This window comes from Stegodyphus dumicola, chromosome X2, assembly GCF_044657685.1.
Source record: "Stegodyphus dumicola isolate Sdum_Otavi_A_Nest chromosome X2, ASM4465768v1".
NCBI lineage: Eukaryota > Metazoa > Arthropoda > Arachnida > Araneae > Eresidae > Stegodyphus > Stegodyphus dumicola.
The window spans coordinates 179,609,075-179,633,478 of record NC_140781.1 but is presented as its reverse complement, the minus strand read 5'-3'; the positions used below and the strand labels follow the sequence as shown (position 1 = coordinate 179,633,478).

At 32.0% G+C, this 24,404-nt stretch overlaps 1 protein-coding gene across 6 annotated transcripts in view; it reads right to left on the bottom strand.

Moving 5' to 3' along the window:
* The window catches only part of LOC118195479 (uncharacterized), a 191,622-nt gene that overhangs the window by 42,998 nt on the left and 124,220 nt on the right, over positions 1–24,404 (bottom strand). For 5 of the 6 annotated variants that reach the window (XM_085810071.1, XM_085810072.1, XM_085810073.1 and 2 more), the window contains 9 exons: positions 20,202–20,835; positions 7,340–7,546; positions 6,563–6,763; positions 6,188–6,388; positions 5,822–6,010; positions 5,188–5,394; positions 4,313–4,573; positions 3,213–3,404; positions 2,575–2,751 (listed from right to left, as the gene is read on the bottom strand). In XM_085810071.1, the coding sequence (XP_085666197.1) occupies positions 2,575–2,751; positions 3,213–3,404; positions 4,313–4,573; positions 5,188–5,394; positions 5,822–6,010; positions 6,188–6,388; positions 6,563–6,763; positions 7,340–7,546; positions 20,202–20,835 (2,269 nt within the window). The remainder of the gene's footprint in view (positions 1–2,574; positions 2,752–3,212; positions 3,405–4,312; positions 4,574–5,187; positions 5,395–5,821; positions 6,011–6,187; positions 6,389–6,562; positions 6,764–7,339; positions 7,547–20,201; positions 20,836–24,404) is intronic. The other variant, XM_085810075.1, reaches the window with a different exon arrangement.

The following is a 24,404-nucleotide window of genomic DNA, read 5'->3' as shown; positions in this document are numbered from 1 at the left end:
ACTACAACTTATGGACCCTAAGGACACAAAATTGAGACTTAAAAAAAATCTACAGCGAAATCCTGAATTTTGAGAGCCAGTATATATTTTATACCGGCGCCCCTCTAAGACATTTTTTCCCAGGTAGCTGCCAACTGCTAATTTCTGTTTTTTAAAATTAATTTTGCGGACTTTTGATGTGCTTCTGTAGTGATGAGTGCTTGAATATAGTTATGTAAGTCTGAAGACAAAAAAATTTAAAATTTCGGTAGAAATTAAAAATTTTTAAAATAAATTTTATGTTTTTATGCACTTTGAGGATGCAACCCAGCTGAACATACTTACGTAAAATATGGGTAAAAGGCTTTTCAAAATGATTTAAATTCATTATTATTTTATAATATATATATATAACACTGCATGCGTAAATCGTATCATGCTGTAACTGAACTAGTATAATATTACAAGCAGATGTAACTCAGCCGAAAATTTAAAAAATTTAAAAATGAAACGCTATGACTCAGCTGAGAAAGTATGCTGCATTTTTGAAGTTGTATTTTATGCTTTAGATAATATGTGGAAAAAACACCATGCTTCATACTATGATACGAAGAATCCCCCCCCTCGACGCGTACTTACTTCAGATGATTGATTACTGTAAGCGTCCCTTTCTTATTTTTTGTAAATATAGGTTGTAATATATCTTTTTGTTCAGGAAGAAACGCCGTTAAACAATTGTATTATTTGATACACCTCAAAGCTCTTATTCCAATTTTCAACCCCTTTGGCTTCCTAGAGGCTCCTTTTCAACTTTTGGATAAACGTGGCATCTAAAACAGGCCTTAGAAATATTTTCCCTCCTTTCGACAACTGTGAAAATTTATCTCGGGAACAACCTATTTGTATCAACCAGAGGGCAAATTTCTCTAGTCTTTCATCTGAAATTAACAAAGAATTAAAAAGAATTTCCCTAAAGAATAAAAGCATTTCTTCAAACCAGCAGTTTTTGTGATTACACTATGAGATGGAACTTAAGTACATTTCCATTTTATGCGAGCTTTCCCTTTGTGTGATCTTATCACACCTCACAAAGGGAAGAAATGACTCCCGAATAAGAAATTGGTTGTCAATCACCTCTTTTCATTTTCCTTGCATTCTAGGATTTTGGAGAAAACGAAGCAACGGGTGTCTTTTGCGGGCTAGCATGCCACATTTAACACCCACAATTGTGTAAAGTTTTGACCCCAGACGGCAATTTTGAAATCGATGAGTCTTTCTCTTGGGAAAGGGATAAGTGCTGAAATAAAAATTTTAGCTAAACGCAGACTTATGAAACTTGAGCTGAGTACACAAAGAATAAATGAAGCTATTATACTTGTATTCAGTCCTAGTGCAGGGTCAGTAAACTCCTCATTCCTTCATGAACATAATATTTAATCCTAAACGACTTATAAATTAAACATGAAAAATTATTACACCATAAACTGTTATAATAATAAAGAAATTCTGTCATGTCACAGAGTAGAAATGAGAAGACTGGTGCTGCCATCTATTGGCGTGGTACCCTCAGTGTGGGTGAAGGTATATATTATATACTGGTTTTAAAATAGTATAAATAATCTTTTGTTAATTATCACTTCTGACTGAAATGAAGTAAATATATAAGATACAGCATGTGTACGTCATCATATATTTGCAGATTTTGAATTTTTTCTTTTCCTCTAATAGAATTTATAAATCTTCCAACATGATACCTTGGAACTAGGTATATTAATTTCATAACTGAAAAATACTGAGCATTCATAGGGTGATGTTGCCATTTAGTATCAAAAGCAAACACTAGACACTTACGATTATAGCTTTTGGTGTAGAAAAATTAGCATTTTTTCGGAGGTTAAAAAATTGATCGGTGCCCTTCAAAGGGTTAGCGAATTTAATTATACTTCTTCATTTTCACCCAAATGCTGAAACACATAACACTAGTTTTTTTATGTGTACACTCTTCCCCCCATTTTTTATTATTAACTTTTTTTTTATTTGCTGACTTTTTCAAGAGGTAATTTACTGATGAGTAATACTGAAAGAATACCTCTTGGAGAGGAACAATGATTTTAATCAATAATACAAATCTACAGATGTACAATATAAATAACCTTGGAACTAGGTATATTAATTTCATAACTGAAAAATACTGAGCATTCATAGGGTGATGTTGCCATTTAGTATCAAAAGCAAACACTAGACACTTACGATTATAGCTTTTGGTGTAGAAAAATTAGCATTTTTTCGGAGGTTAAAAAATTGATCGGTGCCCTTCAAAGGGTTAGCGAATTTAATTATACTTCTTCATTTTCACCCAAATGCTAAAACACATAACACTAGTTTTTTTATGTGTACACTCTTCCCCCCATTTTTTATTATTAACTTTTTTTTTATTTGCTGACTTTTTCAAGAGGTAATTTACTGATGAGTAATACTGAAAGAATACCTCTTGGAGAGGAACAATGATTTTAATCAATAATACAAATCTACAGATGTACAATATAAATAATACTACATCATTTTAAGCATCATAAAGCAGTATCTGAAACTTACTTTCATGACTTTCAATTTCTACATCTTTTGTAACTTCAGCATTAACACAAATAGGATTTTCTTTTCTTATCTTCTTGCTTTTAGTTTCTGCTTGAGCAGTTTCGGATGCATCTTTTCTTTTCCTTTTCTTTGATGGAAAGGCAATGTCTTTTGCATTTGTTTCAAATAATTCAACACCTTTTGAGATTTAAAAAAAAAAATCTTATAAATTTCAAGCATTTATTTATTTTTGCTCAAATCAAACATCAACTTAAATAACATAACAGAGATGACAATAAATTACATTATTATCGGAAGACATCTAATAACACAATTCACAGACATGCATTGTGAAACTTAGTTAAGGATTTTCTAGATTGTTTTAACTTAAAAATTCTAAAAAATTACAAATTTCTTAGAGGAAAATTTGAGGAAGGTGATATAGACCTTTCTCAAAACCCTCTATATGCACCAGATCCTATTCTTCATGACTTTTTTTTAATCATTTATTTATTTATCTTTAAATAAAGGATTACGAGCACAATTAGGATAAATATGTTCGTTGCTAGAGAAACAAGCTTAAATAATAATACAAATATAAAATGGTACAATAAAAACAATTAAATTAAACACTCACGAATGAGTATATGAAAACATACTTTCAAGAAATGCTGTATCCTTTGTCAATTTGGAGTGTACAACATTAACATCATTGAGATTTCCTTCAATTTTTATGGCATTTTTCATTTTACTTTTAGTTTTTGCTGTAGAAGTTTTAGATGAAACTTGTCTTGTCCTCATCTTTGATGGTAATGCTGTCTGTTTGAAACGTGCTTCAGATGACTCAGGATCTGGTTTTAGGTAGAAAATTGTTATATATTTCAATTAAATTATCATTCTTCCAATCTTAATGCTTAAATTAAAAAAATTAAACTGTTAACTTACACACTGAATGATAACTTATATTTAAAAAGCAATAAACTTGGCAAAAATGCAGGATGTTACATAAAAATATTAAAAATTAAGAATTGCAAGGTTTCTTCACACGTAACAATGCTTTTATTTATTTCTGCTATACGGGGAAGAGGGGAATTCTTCAGTTCACGACCAAGACTCATATTTTGCATTCATCACAAAGCTAATTAGTAAACTTAATTAATATCTTGCTTTTTTCACAACTAACCGGCACTCGACTTGGCTGCAGCGCCGTGGGTGCCCAGTGATGCGACCAATAGTAAAATACATAATTAGAGTAAATATCGATACTGATAAATTTTAAAATAGTACCATTGTTACTATAATACTTTGAAGAGTAATAAATCGTAAAAATTTAAATTATAAATCGCAATAACGGTCTACAATACCTTGGGGGTCACCGGTAACTCCCACCACGAAAAATTCATTAAGCACGATGATATAACTCACATTATCTTTGGCAGATAATATTTGAACATAATACGCATAACATAATAAAAAGTTCAAGTAGTGTCATGGGCAAACCATGTCAGATGCGTGTGGCAGTCAACGTGTTAAACACATAATGATTTTTACACTTATTTACACACTTATGCACAGTACTCAAAACATGGTACTAAAACTGTTGGTACCTTTTCCCTTCATTACTTCTGCTTAATAAAGGTATTCATTGCTAAATTAAACAGTGTATACTCATTGAAAAGGAATAATGAGTTAGAAAATAATATAAACCTAAATATGAATAATGAAATGAAACATAATGAAAGAGTACCTTAAAACTTACATTTTTCAAATTCTACATTTTTTAAAACGCCAGATTGTTCAGTATTAGCACATATGAGATCTCCTTCCTTTTTTGTGACAATTTTTTTCCTGCTTTTAGTTTTTCTTTCAGAAGTTTCAGCTGTATCATTCCTTTTTCTCTTCTTTGATGATAAAACAATGCTTTTAATTTTTCTTTCCGAAGTTTCAGCTACATCTTTCCTTTTCCTCTTCTTTGATGATAAAACAATCTGAGTCAAATCTGTTTCACTTACTTTGGAACCTAGTTATAAACAGAATTGATTAGTTTTAGAAGTTTCGGTTCTTAACAACTTTTTTAACTTGAGTACTAGCTTATGTAAAAGAAATATACAAAAGGTCACAATGAAATATTATATAAAGACATCTAATTGCATGTTTCATAAAATATTTCAGAAAAATAAGAGGGCTCATAGTGTAAGGTATTTTCTCTCTCCTTACCACATGTCTTTGTGGTGTAATTGGAAAATTCGGAATTCAAATGCTAGTGAAGGTATAGCTCATTCTTCATGTATCCCAGCTTCGCCCCCCAAAAAGACAGTAGTAGTAACTGCCATTATGAACAATATTTACAACAGAACTTAGGACCACATGACACTCAAGAGTATCAGAAAAATGTACAGTTAAAAGTTCAAATTGATCTTTTTAAAAGTGAAAGAAAGAGAATTAATGAAATCATATGCTGAAACATCCCAATCAGATCGGTAAAAAACTTAGAGTACAAAAAAGTAAAAATTTAAACTGCAGGCGGAAGATAATATCATATGCTAGTTAAAAAAATGAAAAATGAAAAAAAATTCCAAAATACAAGGATACCAATAATTTAAGCAAAATATGATACAGAACAAACTAACTTACTTCCATAAAGTTTATGTGAATTCACTGCTTTAGAGTTTTCAATACATTTAATGCTGCTATCAAGCATGTTTTCTTCATTTTTTAAAACATTTTCCTTTTCATTTCTATTTTGTTCTTTAAAAGCTTCAGCTATAACTCTATGTCGTCTTGTTTTTTCCTGTGATGGCAAAATAATTTGATCCGGGTCCACTCCAGGTGCTGAAGGACCTTTAAATTAAGCTTTTATTATAGCAAATGAATGATATAAGTTCTATTAACTCTCTGACTGGCTCGGATTTTTGTTAACAAAGCATAAATTTCCCAAAACTACTACGAGAAAAATTATTTTCTTGATTTTGATGTAAAAATTCTCATGGTGTTTTATACCTGGATTTGTGTACTTTTAATATATTACCATAATTTTCTTGACATATTTTAATATGCACATATATATATTCTTACACATATCACAAAAAATATTCTAAGCCGTATCAGAGTTAACAAAAACTTCAGTTTGATTAATAGCTAAAAAGAGTTGAAAATTTAAATTGCAAAAGGTAGAAGATATACATATGCTGTTAAAAAACAAAATAATGGAAAGCATTTGAAACATAAAAATTAACCAAGATAAGGTAAAAAGAACAAACTCACTCACTTTCACAAGGTTTTGGTGAATTTACTGCAACACTTTTAATATTACCATCAACCACATTTTTAGCTTTTAAAGCTTCTTTCTTTTCACTTCTATTTTGTTCTATAGAAGCTTCAGTCTTAACTCTACGACTTCTTGTTTTCTTCTGCGATGGTAAAATATGATTCTGATTCACTCCAGATGCTACAGGACCTAATTTAGGTTAAATGTTTTACTCCTGTGTGCAAATTATATAACTTGCTTAAATTAATAAAAGCTTTAATATTCCTCTTAATTCTGTATAGCACTTAGCAATGTTAAAAAAATATTGGAAAACATTTGAAACACAAGAATTGAGCAAGATAAGGTAAAAAGAACAAGCTCACTCACTTTCATAAGGTTTTGGGGAATTTACTGTTTTAGCGACTGCAACACATTTAATATTACTGTCAACCATGTTTTCAGTTTTTAAAGCTTTTTTCTTTTCGCTTCTATTTTGTTCTGTAGAAGCTTCAGTCATAACCCTATGCCTTCTTGCTTTCCTCTTTGATGGTAAAATATGATTGTGATCCACTCCAGATGCTACAGAACCTAATTTAGGTTAAATGTTTTACTCCTGTGTGCAAATTATATAACTTGCTTAAATTAATAAAAGCTTTAATATTCCTCTTAATTCTGTATAGCACTTAGCAATGTTAAATTATTGGAAAACATTTGAAACACAAGAATTGAGCAAGATAAGGTAAAAAGAACAAGCTCACTCACTTTCATAAGGTTTTGGCGAATTTACTGTTTTAGCGACTGCAACACATTTAATATTACCGTCAACCATGTTTTCAGTTTTTAAAGCTTTTTTCTTTTCGCTTCTATTTTGTTCTGTAGAAGCTTCAGTCATAACCCTATGCCTTCTTGCTTTCCTCTTTGATGGTAAAATATGATTGTGATCCATTCCAGATGCTACAGAACCTAATTTAGGTTAAATGTTTTACTCCTGTGTGCAATTATATCACTTGCTTAAACTCATAAAAACTTTAATATGCTTCATGATTTAAAAAAAAATAATCAGAAAAACATATAGAATTTAAATTAATACAAGAATTGAAATCATAATGATATATATATACAAAAATATATTATAATAATCATAATAATGATACAAAAATATATATTAAAATAATTTACACTGATATAAAATTGAATATAAGTTAATTGCAACATAATATGTATAGATAAAGAAATAAAATAGCTAAAAAATATATAAGGCAAACGTACCAAAAACAGACAATGTAGTAAGGTAGCAGATATTCTAATTTTAAATGGCCTAAGTAACTTTCCATACTTTTTAAACAAAGATAAAAATACTGATAGGAGGTTAGTGAACCAATCTACACAAGTTTAAAGAAATTATGATGTTCCCTTATTTATATTTGCTATTTATGCTTATGCCAGATTCCTTTAATATTAAACAAATACAAATAATGCAGATTAAAAATATTGGAAATTTGTAAGCTATATATGATATGAAAGGCAACAGAAACTTACTTTCATTAGCTTCAAATGAATTTATTATTTCAACATCTGCAATGCAATTGATCTTATCATCAGTCAGATGTGCTTCGCTTTTAAAATCTTTTTCCCTTTTATTTACAGTTTTTGCAGCAATAACTCCAGATAGGTTTTTATTCTTTCTTATTCTCTTCTTTGCCACATGCTTAATTTCATTAAGATCAATTCCAGTGCTGGCAGAACCTAATTTAAGGTACAAAAATACATTTAATCGGTTCATTTCATATAGAAACTAAATACTCATGTTTAAAAAATAAACAAATGATAACTTGAAAATAAATCAGCTGATGGAACTATCATCATATAATAACTACATATAGTTTTAAAATTAAATTTCTGCATTAGAGATTCATTCATAAATTTTCTGAAAATTAACACTTTTACTACATGTCTAGGCTCAAACTAACATATAAGAACATCCTGAGACAGTTACTGAATCGCAGTACGATGGAGTATGGTTTTGTGAATATTGCTGATTTCTTGACACATTGATGAGAATAGCCTTGAATTTGTATGGGGGGATTTGATGAAATTGCCAACTTTTACAGAATCATTCCAAACCTCTTTCATACTAACAGGAAGGTTTAGATGCTGGATCTTGATGAATGCAACAATGTGTCCACTTTACTGAAAGGATTATTGCTTTGACACATCCAAGGACACCTGAGTACCAACCTGACACAGACTTGCTATGTCAGGACTTAAACCATAGCTCCTTTTATAGTTCAATGCTCGCAAACACAATCCTGGTTGGCATTCTGCGAAAACACTTAGAATTCTCCAAAAAGAGTGTTGATTACATGCTGCGGGGTGAGCGGTCAGATGAGGATCTTCTCTCCACTAAAACACTAAAAGAGGGAATTTACTAGTACATGAGAGAAAGTACCTGTGTCAACGGGAGGATCCTGTCATCACATGCTTCTTGTACCTTTAACCCCTTCAAGCCGGGTAGCGAAAACATGCGCTTATCGCGGAGGCCGGCAGTGTCTTACGCGAGCGTTTCTCCAGGGCCGCGGGCTTTTTTGCTACTAAGCCTAAATCCATGAAATTTCTGAAGTATAAACGTATTGTTTAATAATGCTTTATAGAGTATTTAAACAGCTTATGCTTTATAGATATTTATATATATATACTTTAATTACCTTATTTCTTGTTTAAATGCATATTTTACACATTTTATTTTAATTACTCACCATTTTATGACTTTTAACATTATACATCTGAAAACTATATATATTACTTAAAATTCTCTTTTCGTATGAAAAATTTGAAAACAGGGATCTACACACAGTCCTACGTTACATTCCTTGCACTCGTAATAACTCATTTGCCGTTTTGGAGGATTTTTCTGGGAATGTGAACAAACGAAGCATCGTCGTCTCATTTTCTTATCAGTCTCTTCTGAACAAAGTTTTGGAAAACATCTTTCAGAATCAATATCTGAAATATTTTGCATCATTTCTGCTATTTCATGCTCTGTTAAAAATTTTCGACGCTTCGACATTGCAACGGTAAAACCATAAAGAATTCACGTCTAACAAGATCTAATTATTTTCTAAAAACTGAACTGTAAACCGAAATACTCAACGCTTTAGCACATATAAATCTTCTACTTACAATAAACAACTACCACGTGCGAATAAAGTGCGATTTAACGAGACGTCATAAATCACGCCATTCGAAAACATTTAGTTCCCCGTTTGTTTACATAATCAAAAACACGTGTATGTGAGTCATGCTTCTCTCATTTCGAGTAGAAGGTCTAATGTACATGTATCTGAAACCATATGGACAGACAGTGCCATCTTGTGGCAGAAATTATAGTTTTTAAAACGTTCCAGGACACTGGCACAAATGCGTGACAGTCGGTAGTAAACGGAAAAATGCTCTGGCACGCCTGCGTGTCGGCCGGTAAATAAGTGTGTTCGTTGCTGGCACGTATACGTGACAGTTGGGGCGAAGGGGTTTCCATCGCTTACTTTAAAAAATTATGAAACAATATTTTTAGCATAAGTATACTTTCTTCAGCAGAGGGAAAAAGAAAAGAAAAGAAAAAAAAAGGGGGGGTCACCAATTTTTCACTTTCTTTGAGCGGGTTATATCCAGATCATAGTTGATTTAATGTGGCAATGGTCACTTGTTGCTGTTAGACCTAGCTAGTCCTGTGGTGCCATCTGTGATTGGTATAGTGAGCCAATTAATCTTGCTTTATTTAGTTTTAGTTGAATATTTTAATGGTAAATGTTTGCCAATAAAAGGCGCATGTGAGGATGTGAGGTACATGTTCATCTCGATTTATGCTGCCAGTGAGGACAGAACCCACAATTCTCTGTTCTGTAACTTGAAGGTCTTACCAATGACTCCAAAAATTACTGTCTCTGGAGTGAGTTGTAACTATTGTGTCTTTCATGAACGGCTATTGTAGTGCCTCCACACCAATATTATAATAAAAAAATTTACCAGCATTACAAGAATATTTTTGTCCCCCCCAAATGAATTTTGTGTTTTCTTTCCAGCCAATATGAATAATAAAGAATACAGATTTCAGCACAAAAATCAAAAGAAATGTCATGATTATTTAGTATAGTATAATTATCATAATTAAATAATTACAATAATCTTTTATTACTGTATAGTTATTGTAACTAACAGTTAAGAAATTTATTTTTATTAGTGCATAATAATATACATACATTTAAGTTCAAAGATAAATATATAATATAATTATATTATTATTACAAGTCATAAAATATAGCAATTAGGTAATTGTAATAAAGTAACAATTATTACAATTTATCATTAAATTATATATATGCAGCAAAAATTATTTCAAAAACACTCGCATTTTTACCATTATATAAATAAATAAATGCACAAAATTAAACACAATGTAATGAAACAGACACAATTAATAACAGATGATATTATTTTTAAGCTTAGATGACTTAAAAAGCAAATTTTGGCTTAATTCTGTGCTGTCTGAACATTGCGAAAATAAACGGAAAAAAATAAGAAGAGAAAAATCCCTATTATGATTCATGTCCATCCTCTCAATTTCATAAATAAATAGGTCCAAATAGCGCATGCATATTTGTGCTTATGGTCACAGCTGTGGTGGCCAAACTGTAGTAAAGTAGGAATCAAGAAAGCAAGCTATGAACTGATTAAAAACAATATTATGATGTTCAAAGTAGAAAGTCAGACTGTTGCCAACGTTATTGAATCCCATTATAGTATGACCGCTAAATTTATCATAGTATATTCTACAAAAAATATAGTACAATTAAGTATTATGTGGTATTATAATTGGAAATTTGTTTTTCTTATAGTTGTATAATTTATTTTACTATGCCTTGCCAAAGCAATTTCTCATGAAACATGAGCCACACTTCAAATGACTGTAAACTAATTTTCTGAAATTTTTATTTGTGAAAAGTATTGATATCATATCTCGTTTTGGCCCATTACTTTTTAAAAATAGGTTTCATAAAAAGAACAAACAACACAGGAGATTAAGTATTCAGTGAAGTTCATGCTTTCATATAATCTTTGAAAATAAGCCGACAGTCATTAAGACATGAGACCTAGGTATCAAGCTTTAGTTTACTTTACACTTAAACCTCTAGTGAATTTCCCTTACTAATGCACAGGCAGATGTACGTTATTCGATTATTGATGGTTATATGGCAGTAGGAGTAGTTTCCCAAATTACAATTTGATAATATTTTAAAGTAAGCTACACATTAATTAAAATTTATAAATAATCTGAGTTTGCATACTGATAATATTAAATTATAGTACAATGTAAGTACTACATCCTTTTAATTATTGTAAAAATACTATATTTAATGTATACTTGGCAATACTGAAACATAGAAATGGACAAATTACAAGCAACTCGATAAATAACACTGGGGATTATCCTAGTTTCTTTGCAGAAATAAAATTGCATAAAGGAAAACAATGCCAAATTGGTTGTCCCATTTGTGTAACAATTATTGAAATATAACTATTAATGTCAAGCATCAGCTGGTAGTCATATCCTTTCAAGAGGTACTGGTTCTGCGGATAAAATATATATCTAAGCTGAATTTAAAACATTCATATCTTTCTAATTTAAAATTATTTTGGATTCAATTTCCTTATTTTATTTTTCCAGAATTAAATATAATCTGGATTGGAAATGCCAGTTGTTACAACAGCATTTTATCTTTTCTCTGGTGTTCAATCTATCTAATCAATGTCCAATACTACATCTTTTCTTCTACTTAACACCCAGAGACCATTTCAGGTATCCCTGGGGTTACACATACCATAGACTCAGAAACGTTAATCTATAATATTAATTCAGGAACTGACATCAATATTAAAAAAGTTACATATTTTGGAATATGTAACTGTTATGAATTCCTCAGCATGCAATGTTTTCAGATAGCGACACTAATTTACAATTTACAATTTCATTTCAATTATATGATTATAAAGCTCCTAAATTAATTCAATAATACAACAAATTAAATTCTATTATCATTAACCAATAAAATTTAAGTTTATAAATACTAACATTTCATTTAGTATACTTCTGGCGCAGACAATTTTGTATTTAAAAAAAAAAAAAAAAAAAAACACTGAATAATTTTAATTAATTAATTAGCTTTTACAATTTTGTTATCAAAACCAACCTTCTTAGTTATAGAAAATTTGACGTAAATGAAGATAAAGTAAAAATAGCAGATAACATGGCAGACAAAAATTTACTTTTACAGGTATTTAAAAAAAATGAAAATCTGGTTAATATTTCTTCATAATTAAAAAAAATGCTTTCTATGTATTATTAATAAAGATTTATCATTGTCAGCTGATCTGGAAAGAACAACATACCAGATACAATCAATTCCACACTGTGGAAAGACTCAGTAACAGCGGTGATGGAATAATGGTTTGGGCTGGGATCTCTCTCGGTTGGTCACACTGACCTTCATGTCTTCCATGGAGGAAATTCAGCAGGCATAAGATATCGAGACGAGATCCTTGTTCAGTGTGTCTGCCCATATGCGCTGCTAATGATCCTCTGGTTTCTTCTAATGGACGACAATGTGCGACCGCACTGAGCTCGAATTGCTGAAGAATATCTTGAGGGTCACAGTATGAAGTGTATGGAATGGCCAGCTCAATCCCCAGATCTGAATCCTGTAAAGCATCTTTGGGACTACCTTGGGAGACAGGTTGCTGCTTCAAGTCCTACTCCATTGCCTAGTCATTGCTTCCAATTTCACTGACCCACAACTTAACCGACAGCATGGAAATCACTGCCGCCAGTGTATTGCAGCTAGGGGGTGGACATGTTCCTTATTATAACCGATTTTTATAATGTTACCACTCCATTTTCCCTCAAAAAACTGTGATATAGAGTTTCTCCAAGACCGGATTTCTCTCCCAAGAGTGCAATTCATGTTTGTGTAGAAACATTCTATGTCACATTCATTAAAGAGCTGTTTAGTGAACATGTAAATTTCTTGTTTCTATTTGCTTCATTCTCAAAATCAGACACAATAAACATGTTGTTCCTTAACTTTTGGAGGGCTGTATATATTCTATATTACACTTTTGAAAATGAAAATTGCATGTTCAATTTCATTAACCAGCCAACTATAACAGGAGATCCAAAACTGCAACATTTTTTTTGGCTCAGTGTACACACCATGTGAATATACTTAGTAATGCACCATATACTGAAGTAAAAGAATGTTAAATACAAATATTAACTGATTAAACAGTGCTTGAATTTTCACAAAAAGTTCGACCAATGTGAAAAGCAGATTAAAACTAGCAACTAATAAAATTTAATAAAAAACATTATGTGGAAAATCACTGCGAGTGGAAGAAAAGAATTTTCTAAATTAAAGTTTCAGTAATTATTGAAGGAAGCATTTTCCTTAGTAAAGGCTAAAAATTAAAATGCAGGTGATGCCAATGAAAACTGTGTGAATGGGAGAGTTTTCAGCTATAAAATATTGATGGTTGAATTGACTTCTATATTAGTGGATCTAAAACTGTAACTGTAACACAACAGTAGTCAGGAACAATTTTAGGTAGAATGTCAAAAATTCTGAAGTTTTGTGACTCGTGTTACAAAAGGCCTCAACTAAAATATTTTAAATGATATATAACTACATATATAAATTTTCAAAATAACAAAAGAGGAACATATTTTAGAATTTCAGACTGTTGTTTTTAAAAATCATCTAATTGAAAAAGTGACAGTACAATTTTTACTGTTAATATTTATAGTAAAGTAAACCTGTGGCAGTCGCAGGTAGTCATTATTTTTGGCTAACTGTCTCCATGCTTTCTGTGTTCTTAGTGGAGGTCTTGCTCTTGGGACACCTATTGGTCGAATCAGAAGTGTGATTTAATGGACCTCGCAGCCTTGGTCTGCTCAATGGGAGTGAAATACTCTACCTCGTCACAAAAGTGCTCTTCAGTGACAAATTAAAGTAATTCAACTCTGGAATTTGCAAGTGTTAGTTAGCTCTGTGTTCTGCTATACACCCTCCTCCACCATCTGTAATGCTAATAAGGAGGGATGATTTGCTGTCATATTTTGAGCCCATTGCATTGAAGTTACCAATCACTGCATTGGTGGGCTGTGTTCAGCTCCAATTGTTTGGGTCATTGAACACTTTTGGAGCAATATGCTGTGGGTAGCGAGTGACATAGTTAATCAGCTTTTTCCCAGGTGGTAGGGTTGAGGAGGTGCACATTTCAGTGACGTCCAAAAAGATACCAGTGTGGAGGGCACTGGGCCACGGTTATTTATGGCTAACTGTCTCTGCGCTTTCAGTGTTTTTAGCAGAGGCTTTGCTCATGGCAACATCTATGGGTTGAATTCAGAAGTGCGATGCAAGAAACCACGTGGCTTTGAACTTAAGTCCATTTCATGAGAGTGTAATACTTTATATAGTCACAAAAGAGCTCTTTGGTAATGAATTCAACTTTTGGGAATTTGTCAGCACTGGCTGACTTTACAAGATAGCATAAACCATTGCAGAATGTGGATTTGTGGAACGCAATTTTGCGCATGTGCATTACCTTAAGTGTATCTATTAATCTGGTCAGCACCAGAATTTTATTCACACAGTATACACCATAGCAATATAATATTTACAAGAGACCAACTACGCACACAGCTGGTAACCCTGCTAGCAGACAGCAAGATGGTGCACAGCATGTGGATGGTGAGATTATTATCAAGCATATTACATTTCTGTAAAAAAATGGCTGCCAGTTTTATTTTGCATGTTAGAGGCCATTGGTCTAGAATTGATACTGCCAGCTAGCTGAGCAACCTACATTGAACTGCGATCATTTCATTCAGGTTAGCAGAGCAGTAATCAAGTACTTATCAGTGATTAGCATTTTCTACTTGTACTTTTTCAAATTTCAAAAATTCAATTTCACATTTACAGTATCAAACAGATTAATTGAAACTAAAACATTTTTTTGCATTTTTGCACTTTGGCAACATTTTTATTATTTGAAATGGGAATACTTGTGGTTATTTTTATTTTTGACACAGTCTAGGAAGCACTGCTCAGTGTGCAGCACGTATTTTGATATCGGATGAGTGATTTTTTCTTATTTTTTGTTATTTCTATTAAACGTTGTTGTTCAATTTCAGCATTTTGACCGTAACTTACAAAGATGGATGTATCGATGAATAAACAAGTAATGATAGTAACAATGTCTAAGCATACCACAAAAACTCAAAGAGACATTGCAGCAGAGGTTGGAGTAAATTTGGCTACAGTCAATAGGATACAATACCAGCGATTACTGAATTCTAGCCGAAATGATTGCCATAAAACTGCAGTAGACCCTGCTCGAGAATTGGCTGAAACTGGTGTCCCACTTAACTCCCATGACTGTTTGGCGAAGACTTCTTGAAGCGGGAAGACCAACAAGGAAACCTGTCAAGAAACAACTTTTAACAATGGCAATGAAAGCAAAAAGACTTGCATGGGCCAAAAAATATGAAAATTGGATGGCAGAAGATTGGAAAAAGGTCTTGTTTCCTGATGAGACTCACTTCATCATGCAAGCCCAGCAATTTCGGTTCATTCGAAGGAGAAAGGAAAAACTGAACTCGTCACACGCCATCCAAACCACCAAACATCCTCTTAAAAAATGTTCTGGGGGTGTTTCTCATATTATGGACTAGGGCCTCTTGTTCCAGTGACAGGTATGATGAATAGTGAAAAGTACCAGTCCATATTGGTAGAAAGAATGATACCAGAATTGAAAAAACGGTGGCCAAATGGCAAGGGAGTTTTACAGCAGAATTTAGCTTCTTGCCATATTTCGAAAAAAATGGTCAAATTTTTTTTCGGAAAACCATATCACCATATTAGATTGGCCTGGGAATTCACCAGACATCAACCCGATAGAGAATCTGTGAGCAATTTGCAAGAATCGATTGTCTACATCGGATTGTACCACAGTGGAAAAATTAATAACCGCAATTATCAATATATGGTTTAGAGATGAAAGGATGCTGACAACCTGCAAAAACCTTGTGGATTCAAAGCCAAAGAGGATCAAACTCTTAATTGAGGCCAAGGGAGGCCACATAAAATATTAATTGTAATAATTTGTTTCTATTATTGAAATGAATGATAAATAAAAAATTTTATACAAATTTTCATCTTGTTTCAATTAATCTGTTTGATACTGTAAGAGGAAAAATGAAGATGCAAAGTTTTAACATTGTCTTAGAAAAAAGAATTTTTAAATAAGTTGGAAATTGATACACGTATTTCATTGCTAGCATGACAATTAGCAAGAAACAAATCAAGCATGGAAATAATATGCAAGAATGAAGGAAAGGTTTAGTGCTAAAGTGTTATAAAGAATTCTGCAATTGGAAATATGGAAATGTATTAATAGCTTGAACTGACAACCAATTAAACAAACAAAAAAAAAATTAAGCTATGGGTATTGCCAGTATTTGAAACAAAACTTTAGGTTTGCCCTTTTTTTCCCCCATTTTAAATAAAGATGCTCAGTTGCCAGATAAATCTGGCTTTCAATCAAACAAAGGTTGGCTTGAGAACTTCAGGCATTGTTTTAATTTGTAGTGTGTTAAACTTCATGGGGAAGTTGGCTCGGCAGATAAAGAATCAGCAAAGAAATACACACATAGATTTTTGAAATTCATTGAAGACAGCAATTACATTGTGATTATGTTCCAAAATGAATGAGACAATGAACCTGCATCAGCAAAACACAGAAGATTATCTCAGATTTTAAAGTTTTTAAGGACAGACACATTTTTGCTTTATTGTGAAAATTCATCAAACGACTTAAGCACAATCTTCTGCTCATTTATTGATCAATAATGCCTCATGTATTGCAGGTAAAATCTTATGAATAACTGCCCCTTGTATGGAAGTAGAATAGAAAAGCTTGGGTAACAAAAGACCTCTTTAATAACTGGTTTGAAAATTCAACCACTAAATATGTGTATACAAGCCAGTTTCCCTTAGAAAGTCCTCCACGAAGGCATTCCTCCCCTTAGGCAGATAGCCCTAGTGTGCTTTGCCATAATTAAATACACCACGCCACACAACCACTAAATAAAGAAAATTAGAAATTAGAAACAGCAAAACTTGAGCTTTAAAATTCTAATTTTTGACAATACACCAGCATATGATGCTCAAGTGCTCACAATTTTGCATCCAAATGGTTTATTCTCTCACTTAACACCATTTCCTGAATCTAACCAATGGATCATGAGATCGGAAAAACATTCAAAGCTTATTATGTCAGGCATGTTTACACCTTTGCAAATATTAGATGAAAGAAAGCATCACATGCTACCAGCATTTTGGAAGCAAATCAGCATAATCTACAGCATGGAAATGACTAAACTCGAATGACAAAAAGTGAATTCATTACCTATGAATGTTTGGTGGCATCAGCTCTAACCAGAAGTTCCTCAACAATTTTAAAAGTTTTTCATCAACTTAAAATGAAGCCAAGGTAATCATATGAATTGCAAAAGTAATAGGCAACAAAGAATTTTTCAGACATGCAATAAGGGGAAATCAAAGAATTAACAAGAATGACGACTGACTAATGAGTAATAAGTAATGAAGAATTAGATAACCTTATATAATATCAGCCAAGACGGAAAGCAGTGGTAGTGAAGAAAATAAAGCGTATTTAATTTATACGAAACTAAACAAACAGCTAAAAAAGACACAGGAACTGTTTAGTTCTGCAGTAGAGACTAACCCAAATGAAGAAAGAGGACATTTCATGAGATGCACCAAAAAACTTTTCTCCAGCAAACATTCAAAGAGGTCTCAAGCAAAAATCACTAGCTTTATAAAAAAATAAATGTATGATGTACCTATTTATTAAGCAGTAATAAAAATTTCATAAATCAAATATAAATAAATAATAAATTAAATCATTTGTTTTATTTTCCCTTTTCTGATTACAATAATATTTGTTTATTCATGCATACTTTCATAATCTGAACTACATCTAACATTTTTTTATAGAAAGTTAACTTTGTTGAATAGTTCTGTCACATACACAATGTAATAATGATATCGCCTTTGTGTTTAGCAAGGATTTACTGTATATGCTTACATTTATAGTACGAGGTAAGACCGAAAAGTAAGGTGGCTCAACCCTCCTTTCGTAAATGAGAACAGCCTGACGACCTGGCACATGTGCATTATGATCTTCAGTATGCAATGTTGAAGTTGAAGGTCATTTGCAAAGTTTCTTATTTTGTGTTTGTTCGTGCAGTCACTTAAACGTGAAAGGTTTTAGTGCATTGCATAATTTAGCAGAAAACGAATCTGAAATTCTGTTTTAAAATGGGTAAAACTGCTACGAAAACCTTGGAAATGCTTCGAAGTATGTGTGGTGACGAAGCTTTATCTCGCAAGACTGTATTTCAGTGGTTCAAACTTTTCCGTGAATGTCGTGAAAGCATGGAGGATGAGCAGAACGACAACAATTGTTGAAAGAGTTAGGAAGTTATTGCTAAAAGATCGTTTGTCCATCCAAATAGTGGCGATCGAATTGAATCTTCCTCGTGAAATTGTCGAAACAATATTGACGCAGAATTTGGGTTAACGGAAACTTTGTGCAACGTTTGTCCCTCATTACCTAAGCGATGAACAAAAACAACAGTGATTGGATTCCTGTGGCGACTTCATGAATGCAGCATATAAAGAAAACACATTTTTACAGACAATCGACACAGGAGATGAATCGCGGTGTTTCGTGCATGATCCACAAACAAAATGCCAAAGCATGGAGTGGCGAGGTCTGTCATCGCCGAAATCATGAAAGTTTCATTGTGAAAAACCAAAGGTTAAGACGATGTAGATTACCTTTTTTGACGCACAGGATATTATCCATAAAGAATACATACCGGTAGGTCAAACAGTTAATGGTGAATTTTATTGCCATGTTATGAAGCGCCTCCTGGCTTGCATTCATCATGTTCGGCTCCCTCTCGCTGCATCAGGCTAGTGGTTTTTGTTGCATGATAATACACGCCCTCATACTGCAATGTGTGTTAGACGGTTCCTTGCGCAGCAAAAGGTTATGGAGTTAGTTCACCCTCCTTATTCCTCTGATCTTGTGCCAGCACACTTTCTCCTCTTTCCACTACTGAAACTGGCACTAAAGAGACACCGATTTTCAAGCATCTCAGGCATTCAAGCTGCTGTTACCAAGGAACTTAACACAGTCTCAAAGGAGGACTTTTTCAAAAGTTTCCAGAACTTGTATGAACGTTGTCAGAAGTGTATTGTAGATGGTGGGAACTACTTTGAAGGACAGTGATGTATTTATATGTAAATATATAATATAATTATTATTAGGAAATCAATCACCTTACTTTTCAGCCTCACCTTATACATTATTTTATCATTTCAGGGATCTTATATTCAATCTTTTGTTCCTCAGGAAATATACATATGGATTGTGACTAAATGTTGTTTTTAGAAATTAGTCATGTTTACTTTAGTGGCTCTAAATTGCAAATTTTTTTCTGGGGACAATAAAATACAGCTTTTCTTTATGGTACAAAATTAAAGTTTCTTTTATTTAAACTAAATAAAACAATGGAATTTATTTATGCAGGCCTTATAATTAATTATGTATACAATTTTATTTTTTGTTTTCTTAATTAAAAAAAGAAATTATTTTTTATTTGAGCAAATCAAAATGCACAACTACTAATTTTATCAAGTCATTATTTCCAGCAGTTATTTGCAGCAAATAACAAAGTAGTCTAAAAATAATAATAAAATACCCGCTTGCACTACATTTGTGGAAATGAAAAAAATTTAGAAGTACATAAATTAACGACTTACTAACTTTTATTTGGTTTGAAAAAACAACAAGGACTTAGATAATTAGAATTATGGAATTTTACGCTGCATTTTCTTTGGGTGCTATTGATCAGATTCAAATGAAATTTTAAAATGGGGCAAGAATCAACCACATACAGGCACTGGTTTTACAGAAATACTGAGTTTCTAGGAAGTCGCCCCCCCAAAAAAAAATTTTCTTACAGAAAAAAGCATTATCTGCACAAAATGTTTAAAATAGTTCAGCATTAGGATTTGTTATACACATCAGTATTAATCTGCTCATCAACATGATAGACAAGTTAGAATTGTGTTAATTTTACTATTTGACACAAAGACACATTTGGAAAAAGATCCAAGATTTGACAAGTCAATATCACAAGACTGGTACTTAAAACAAAATCTTAGATACATCTGATTAAAATAAAAAGAATTACCTGATGATTCATCAGCTTTAACAAACAGCATGGAATTTACCATCTCGGTGCTTTTATCACTTTCCTTACTTCTCTGAAGTCTTGTTCTGTAAGAAACAGGTCTTTTTACAAGCAGGGATTGTCGCAAACGATTGGCATTTCTTTTCTTTTTCCTATCCTTCTCTGAGGCTGATAGATTTTTAAGTGTTTCCAGATGTTTATCACAGGAACTTGATAATTTTCCGTTGAAAAATTTTTTACTTGTTTTTAAAACTTCTGCTTTTTGACTATCAGCCTGTTCAAATATTTTACAGTCTACAATCTTATCCAATATCTGACAACGCACAGTCTGAATTTCAGATTCCGAACATTCTTTCTCCTGTGTGTCTGATGAAATTAAAGTACTATACGTACATTCTTCAATGGAGTTTTCCTTTTGTACAGATTTTTTAAAGGTATCTCTAGTATCAACAGATTTATTCAACACTCTACTTCTAAGAGTACGATGTTCTGGAGCAGATTCATGAATACTGGAAGGAGATTGGCAACTTTCAGGCACACATTTATTATTTTGTAAACAATACTGATTTTTTTCTTCATTATCATTGCTGCTTTTCTCAGCTATTATATTATCAGTTCCTGAAATACCTGAAATCTGGAACATAAAGAACATACTGTAATATAGTAATAATATAGCAATATTATTATTAAATTCTAATAATATAGTAATTACAGCAATTTGAGATTTATTCTATTCGCAGATTTTTTTTTTTTTTTAAATTTCAGCAAGTGTAATTTCAACAGCTTTTTTTGCCATTACAATCATTAAGCAATTTACAAGATATATAAGAAGTATTTTATATATAATATGACAACACATAGCTATATGAAAGAAAAGAATATAAAATACGAGCAATTTTGTAAATAAATTCCTTTATTTAGATACTAAAAGAATGGATGATAACTGCATGTTAAAATTATGAGAGAACTTAGCAGCAGGCTTAAGTGTACACCTCCTACTATATATGCATTTATATTCAATTTCTGTTTTCAAATGGTGAAAGTTGAACAGTTAAGTTTCAGTTTCTGTAATTAAGAAATAAAGTGAATGATGTTGATAAAACTTGTATTCAGTGTAGGTGGCTTAGTCACAATGACTATTCAAAATTCCATAAATTTCACGTTACATAAGTATAACTTATATACATTTTGCAACTAAAATCAAATTACAAAATTTTATGCATCTCGTGAAATTTATGGAATTTTGAATTGTCGTTGTGACTAAGCCACCTACATTGAATACAAGTTTTATCAACATCATTCACTTTATTTCTTAATTACAGAAACTGAAACTTAACTGTTCAACTTTCACCATTTGAAAACAGAAATTGAGTCAAGTTTCACTATTTATAGTAAGCTAATTTGTAAATGAACTAGAATGCTCACTGAAACTATGTTAGTGTAAAAATGTTAATTATAGGTATGAGACAATAATGATAATAATTAGGTAATGCAATTTTACAGAAACTACATTCCACCTTCACAGCACCACTGAATAACATTTTTTTTTTTCTAAAACAAGTGTTCCTTAGTAAACAAAATATTTAGCTTATTTTAGAAATAATGTATTTAACTAGACACTTTGTACATGAGATGAAGTCAAAATGAGATCCGACTGATGAACTATCACAGGGGGAGGAGGTAAACAAAGGTATGTTTACAGTGGAATTTTAAGAAAGAGTTCATACTTTAAATTACATATGTCTTATAATACCAATCTGAGAACACACTATACAGGTGTGCAAGCATGCAATCTCACCGACACTAGGAATCTTCAACTTGCAAAATAACTGATACCTCTCCTTACTGTTGTCAGGTGTTTTCCATATGCAGCAGTAATTAAAGACATATTTCTCTGCGAGTTGCTTTATTAGCAGTCAAAAATTCATCAAGCCAACAGATTTCAATTAACTTTTATTGCTTAAGAGATCATTTAATTGGAAATATGAAAAAATAACTCGTACATTTATTGATGAGGAGATAACAGAGGATGTGCACACTGAATTGAGAATAAAAATGTTCTTGCAGAAAAATTTTAAAAATTGAAAGGAGGAACACACACACACACACACAAAAAAAAAAAAAAAAAAAAAAAAAAAAAAACCACTTTCCTATTGTTTCTAGTAGAACACTTTGGTTTATTTGATTATGGAAATGCAAAGAAAGGGATGCCTTTGACGAGGACTTTCCAAAGGAAACTGGCTCATACACACATTACACATGGGAGAAAACCATGAAAATGGCCATGTGACTGGCCTGTTCACTGGAATTCTAATCCTAGATTGAACTAGCGACTTCACCACTCAGCTACTGGTGGACTCCTTGGTATAAAGAACACTAAATTCTAGAGTCACTTCAGAAATAGAGCACAATTTTAGACCAATTTACATTTTAACTAATATATATTACACCACAATGTTAAAAATTTATCCAAGACTCAAGAATTTAAAAAGTGAATCAAATAATGTAAACTTTGAGATCATGACAGTTTCAATCATGTCACATCAGTGTCATAACACTTAGCAAAAATGTACAGGATATATTTTTTAATAAGTCTTTCATTAACATTATTATTTTTATTACATAAGTCTGACTGTCAGCTTGACTTATTCCACTACACACTTTTTAAAGTTTTTTAATATGCAAAGTTGGCCATGAATAACATCTCAAAATCACACTGATCTACTTTCATCTGATAAAAGATATGGTTAAACTTCCTAGAACAAAAAATCTCAGAAAATACGGTTCGCTAGCTTTATTTAACATACTAACAGGTGGGAGTAATCTGGACACTCGGGTGGCTTACATAGACTGATCATGTGTTATCCGCATCTCACAATTGTCTAACAAAACACTCCCCTGTGCGCTACAAAGGCCAAATTGAGAGTTTATTAAATTTACATTCTACATGGCCATATGGGGGCTATAATTGTTGATAGCATACAAGGTGGATGATATTAATATTTAATAAATTGAAATGGAACTATTAATATAGGTAATATATTATTTATAATAAAAAATTATACTTGTAATACAAATTATATGAAAGAACTTCAATTACAATAATTAACCACAATGCACATTATACACACATTACTTAATTAGGAACAGTAATTCTGGTAGTACACTTTTAGATGGTACATGTTAGTCAAAAGGTTGAGAACCGATGGCCTAAGGCATTTCATGATGCTCCATTTAGTTAAATCCAGTGAGTAAGCTGGTCAATTCATTTGAGCAATAGCTCCTGTTTCCAAATTTCAAGGCACCCTAGATGCTCAGTGTAGACAAGTGCTGACATCTCTTTACAAAACATCTGAGCACTCCTAAAACATTGTAAGAAGTTGTATACATACCTTGTCACATGTATGTAAACCTTGTATACATACCTATGACTGGTTACACAACCTCAATTAAAGACAAGCAGTTTGGTGCAGGGCCACTTCGTTAGTGTGCAGGTCAGCTGCAGTTTGAATAGACAAACTTTATGAAGCTGCCTTAGCATAAAGATCAGTTTCTAACTTCAATGGAGGAAAAATACTTGATAAGGATAACGGCACTTTTGTGCATGCTTAATGCAAGTCAGATATTAGTTTGCAATTACTGATTAATTAATTAGGCACAGGCTGAAACTGAAATCTTTATGAAAGATACTGAATTATCATATGGCTATCTATAAAAAATCCTGGACTGGCATAAGAATGTCAAAACTTTTATTTTGACAGCAGCAAACTACAATTTTTCATGTTGCGTTCCTTGGAAGAACAGAGAGAATTATACCTTATTTTCACCAAAATGATAGACTGCTATATACATCAGAGGTGGAAAGACTGTATATAGTTTTTTTAATGTAATCTTATTTTGCATCTAGAATGAATATAAACTGTAAATTTAATACATTACACCAAATCTTCAATATCTTGTGAAATGTTCCATAGTATTCCATAGTTCCATCCTAAGTATTCTAAGTTCTAGTTGAGAGAAAAACACTAGAATTTTATTTTTGTTGACTTTAGAATTTTATTTTTGTTACTGTTATAGCAGCCAACATTGTCTCAAAAACCAGATTTTCACACAAAATCAGAGATCTGCATGTTCCAGAACAATACAATTTCAAGAGAATGCCAAATCGACTTAAATCCATTTCATAATGTATGAACCAGGTTA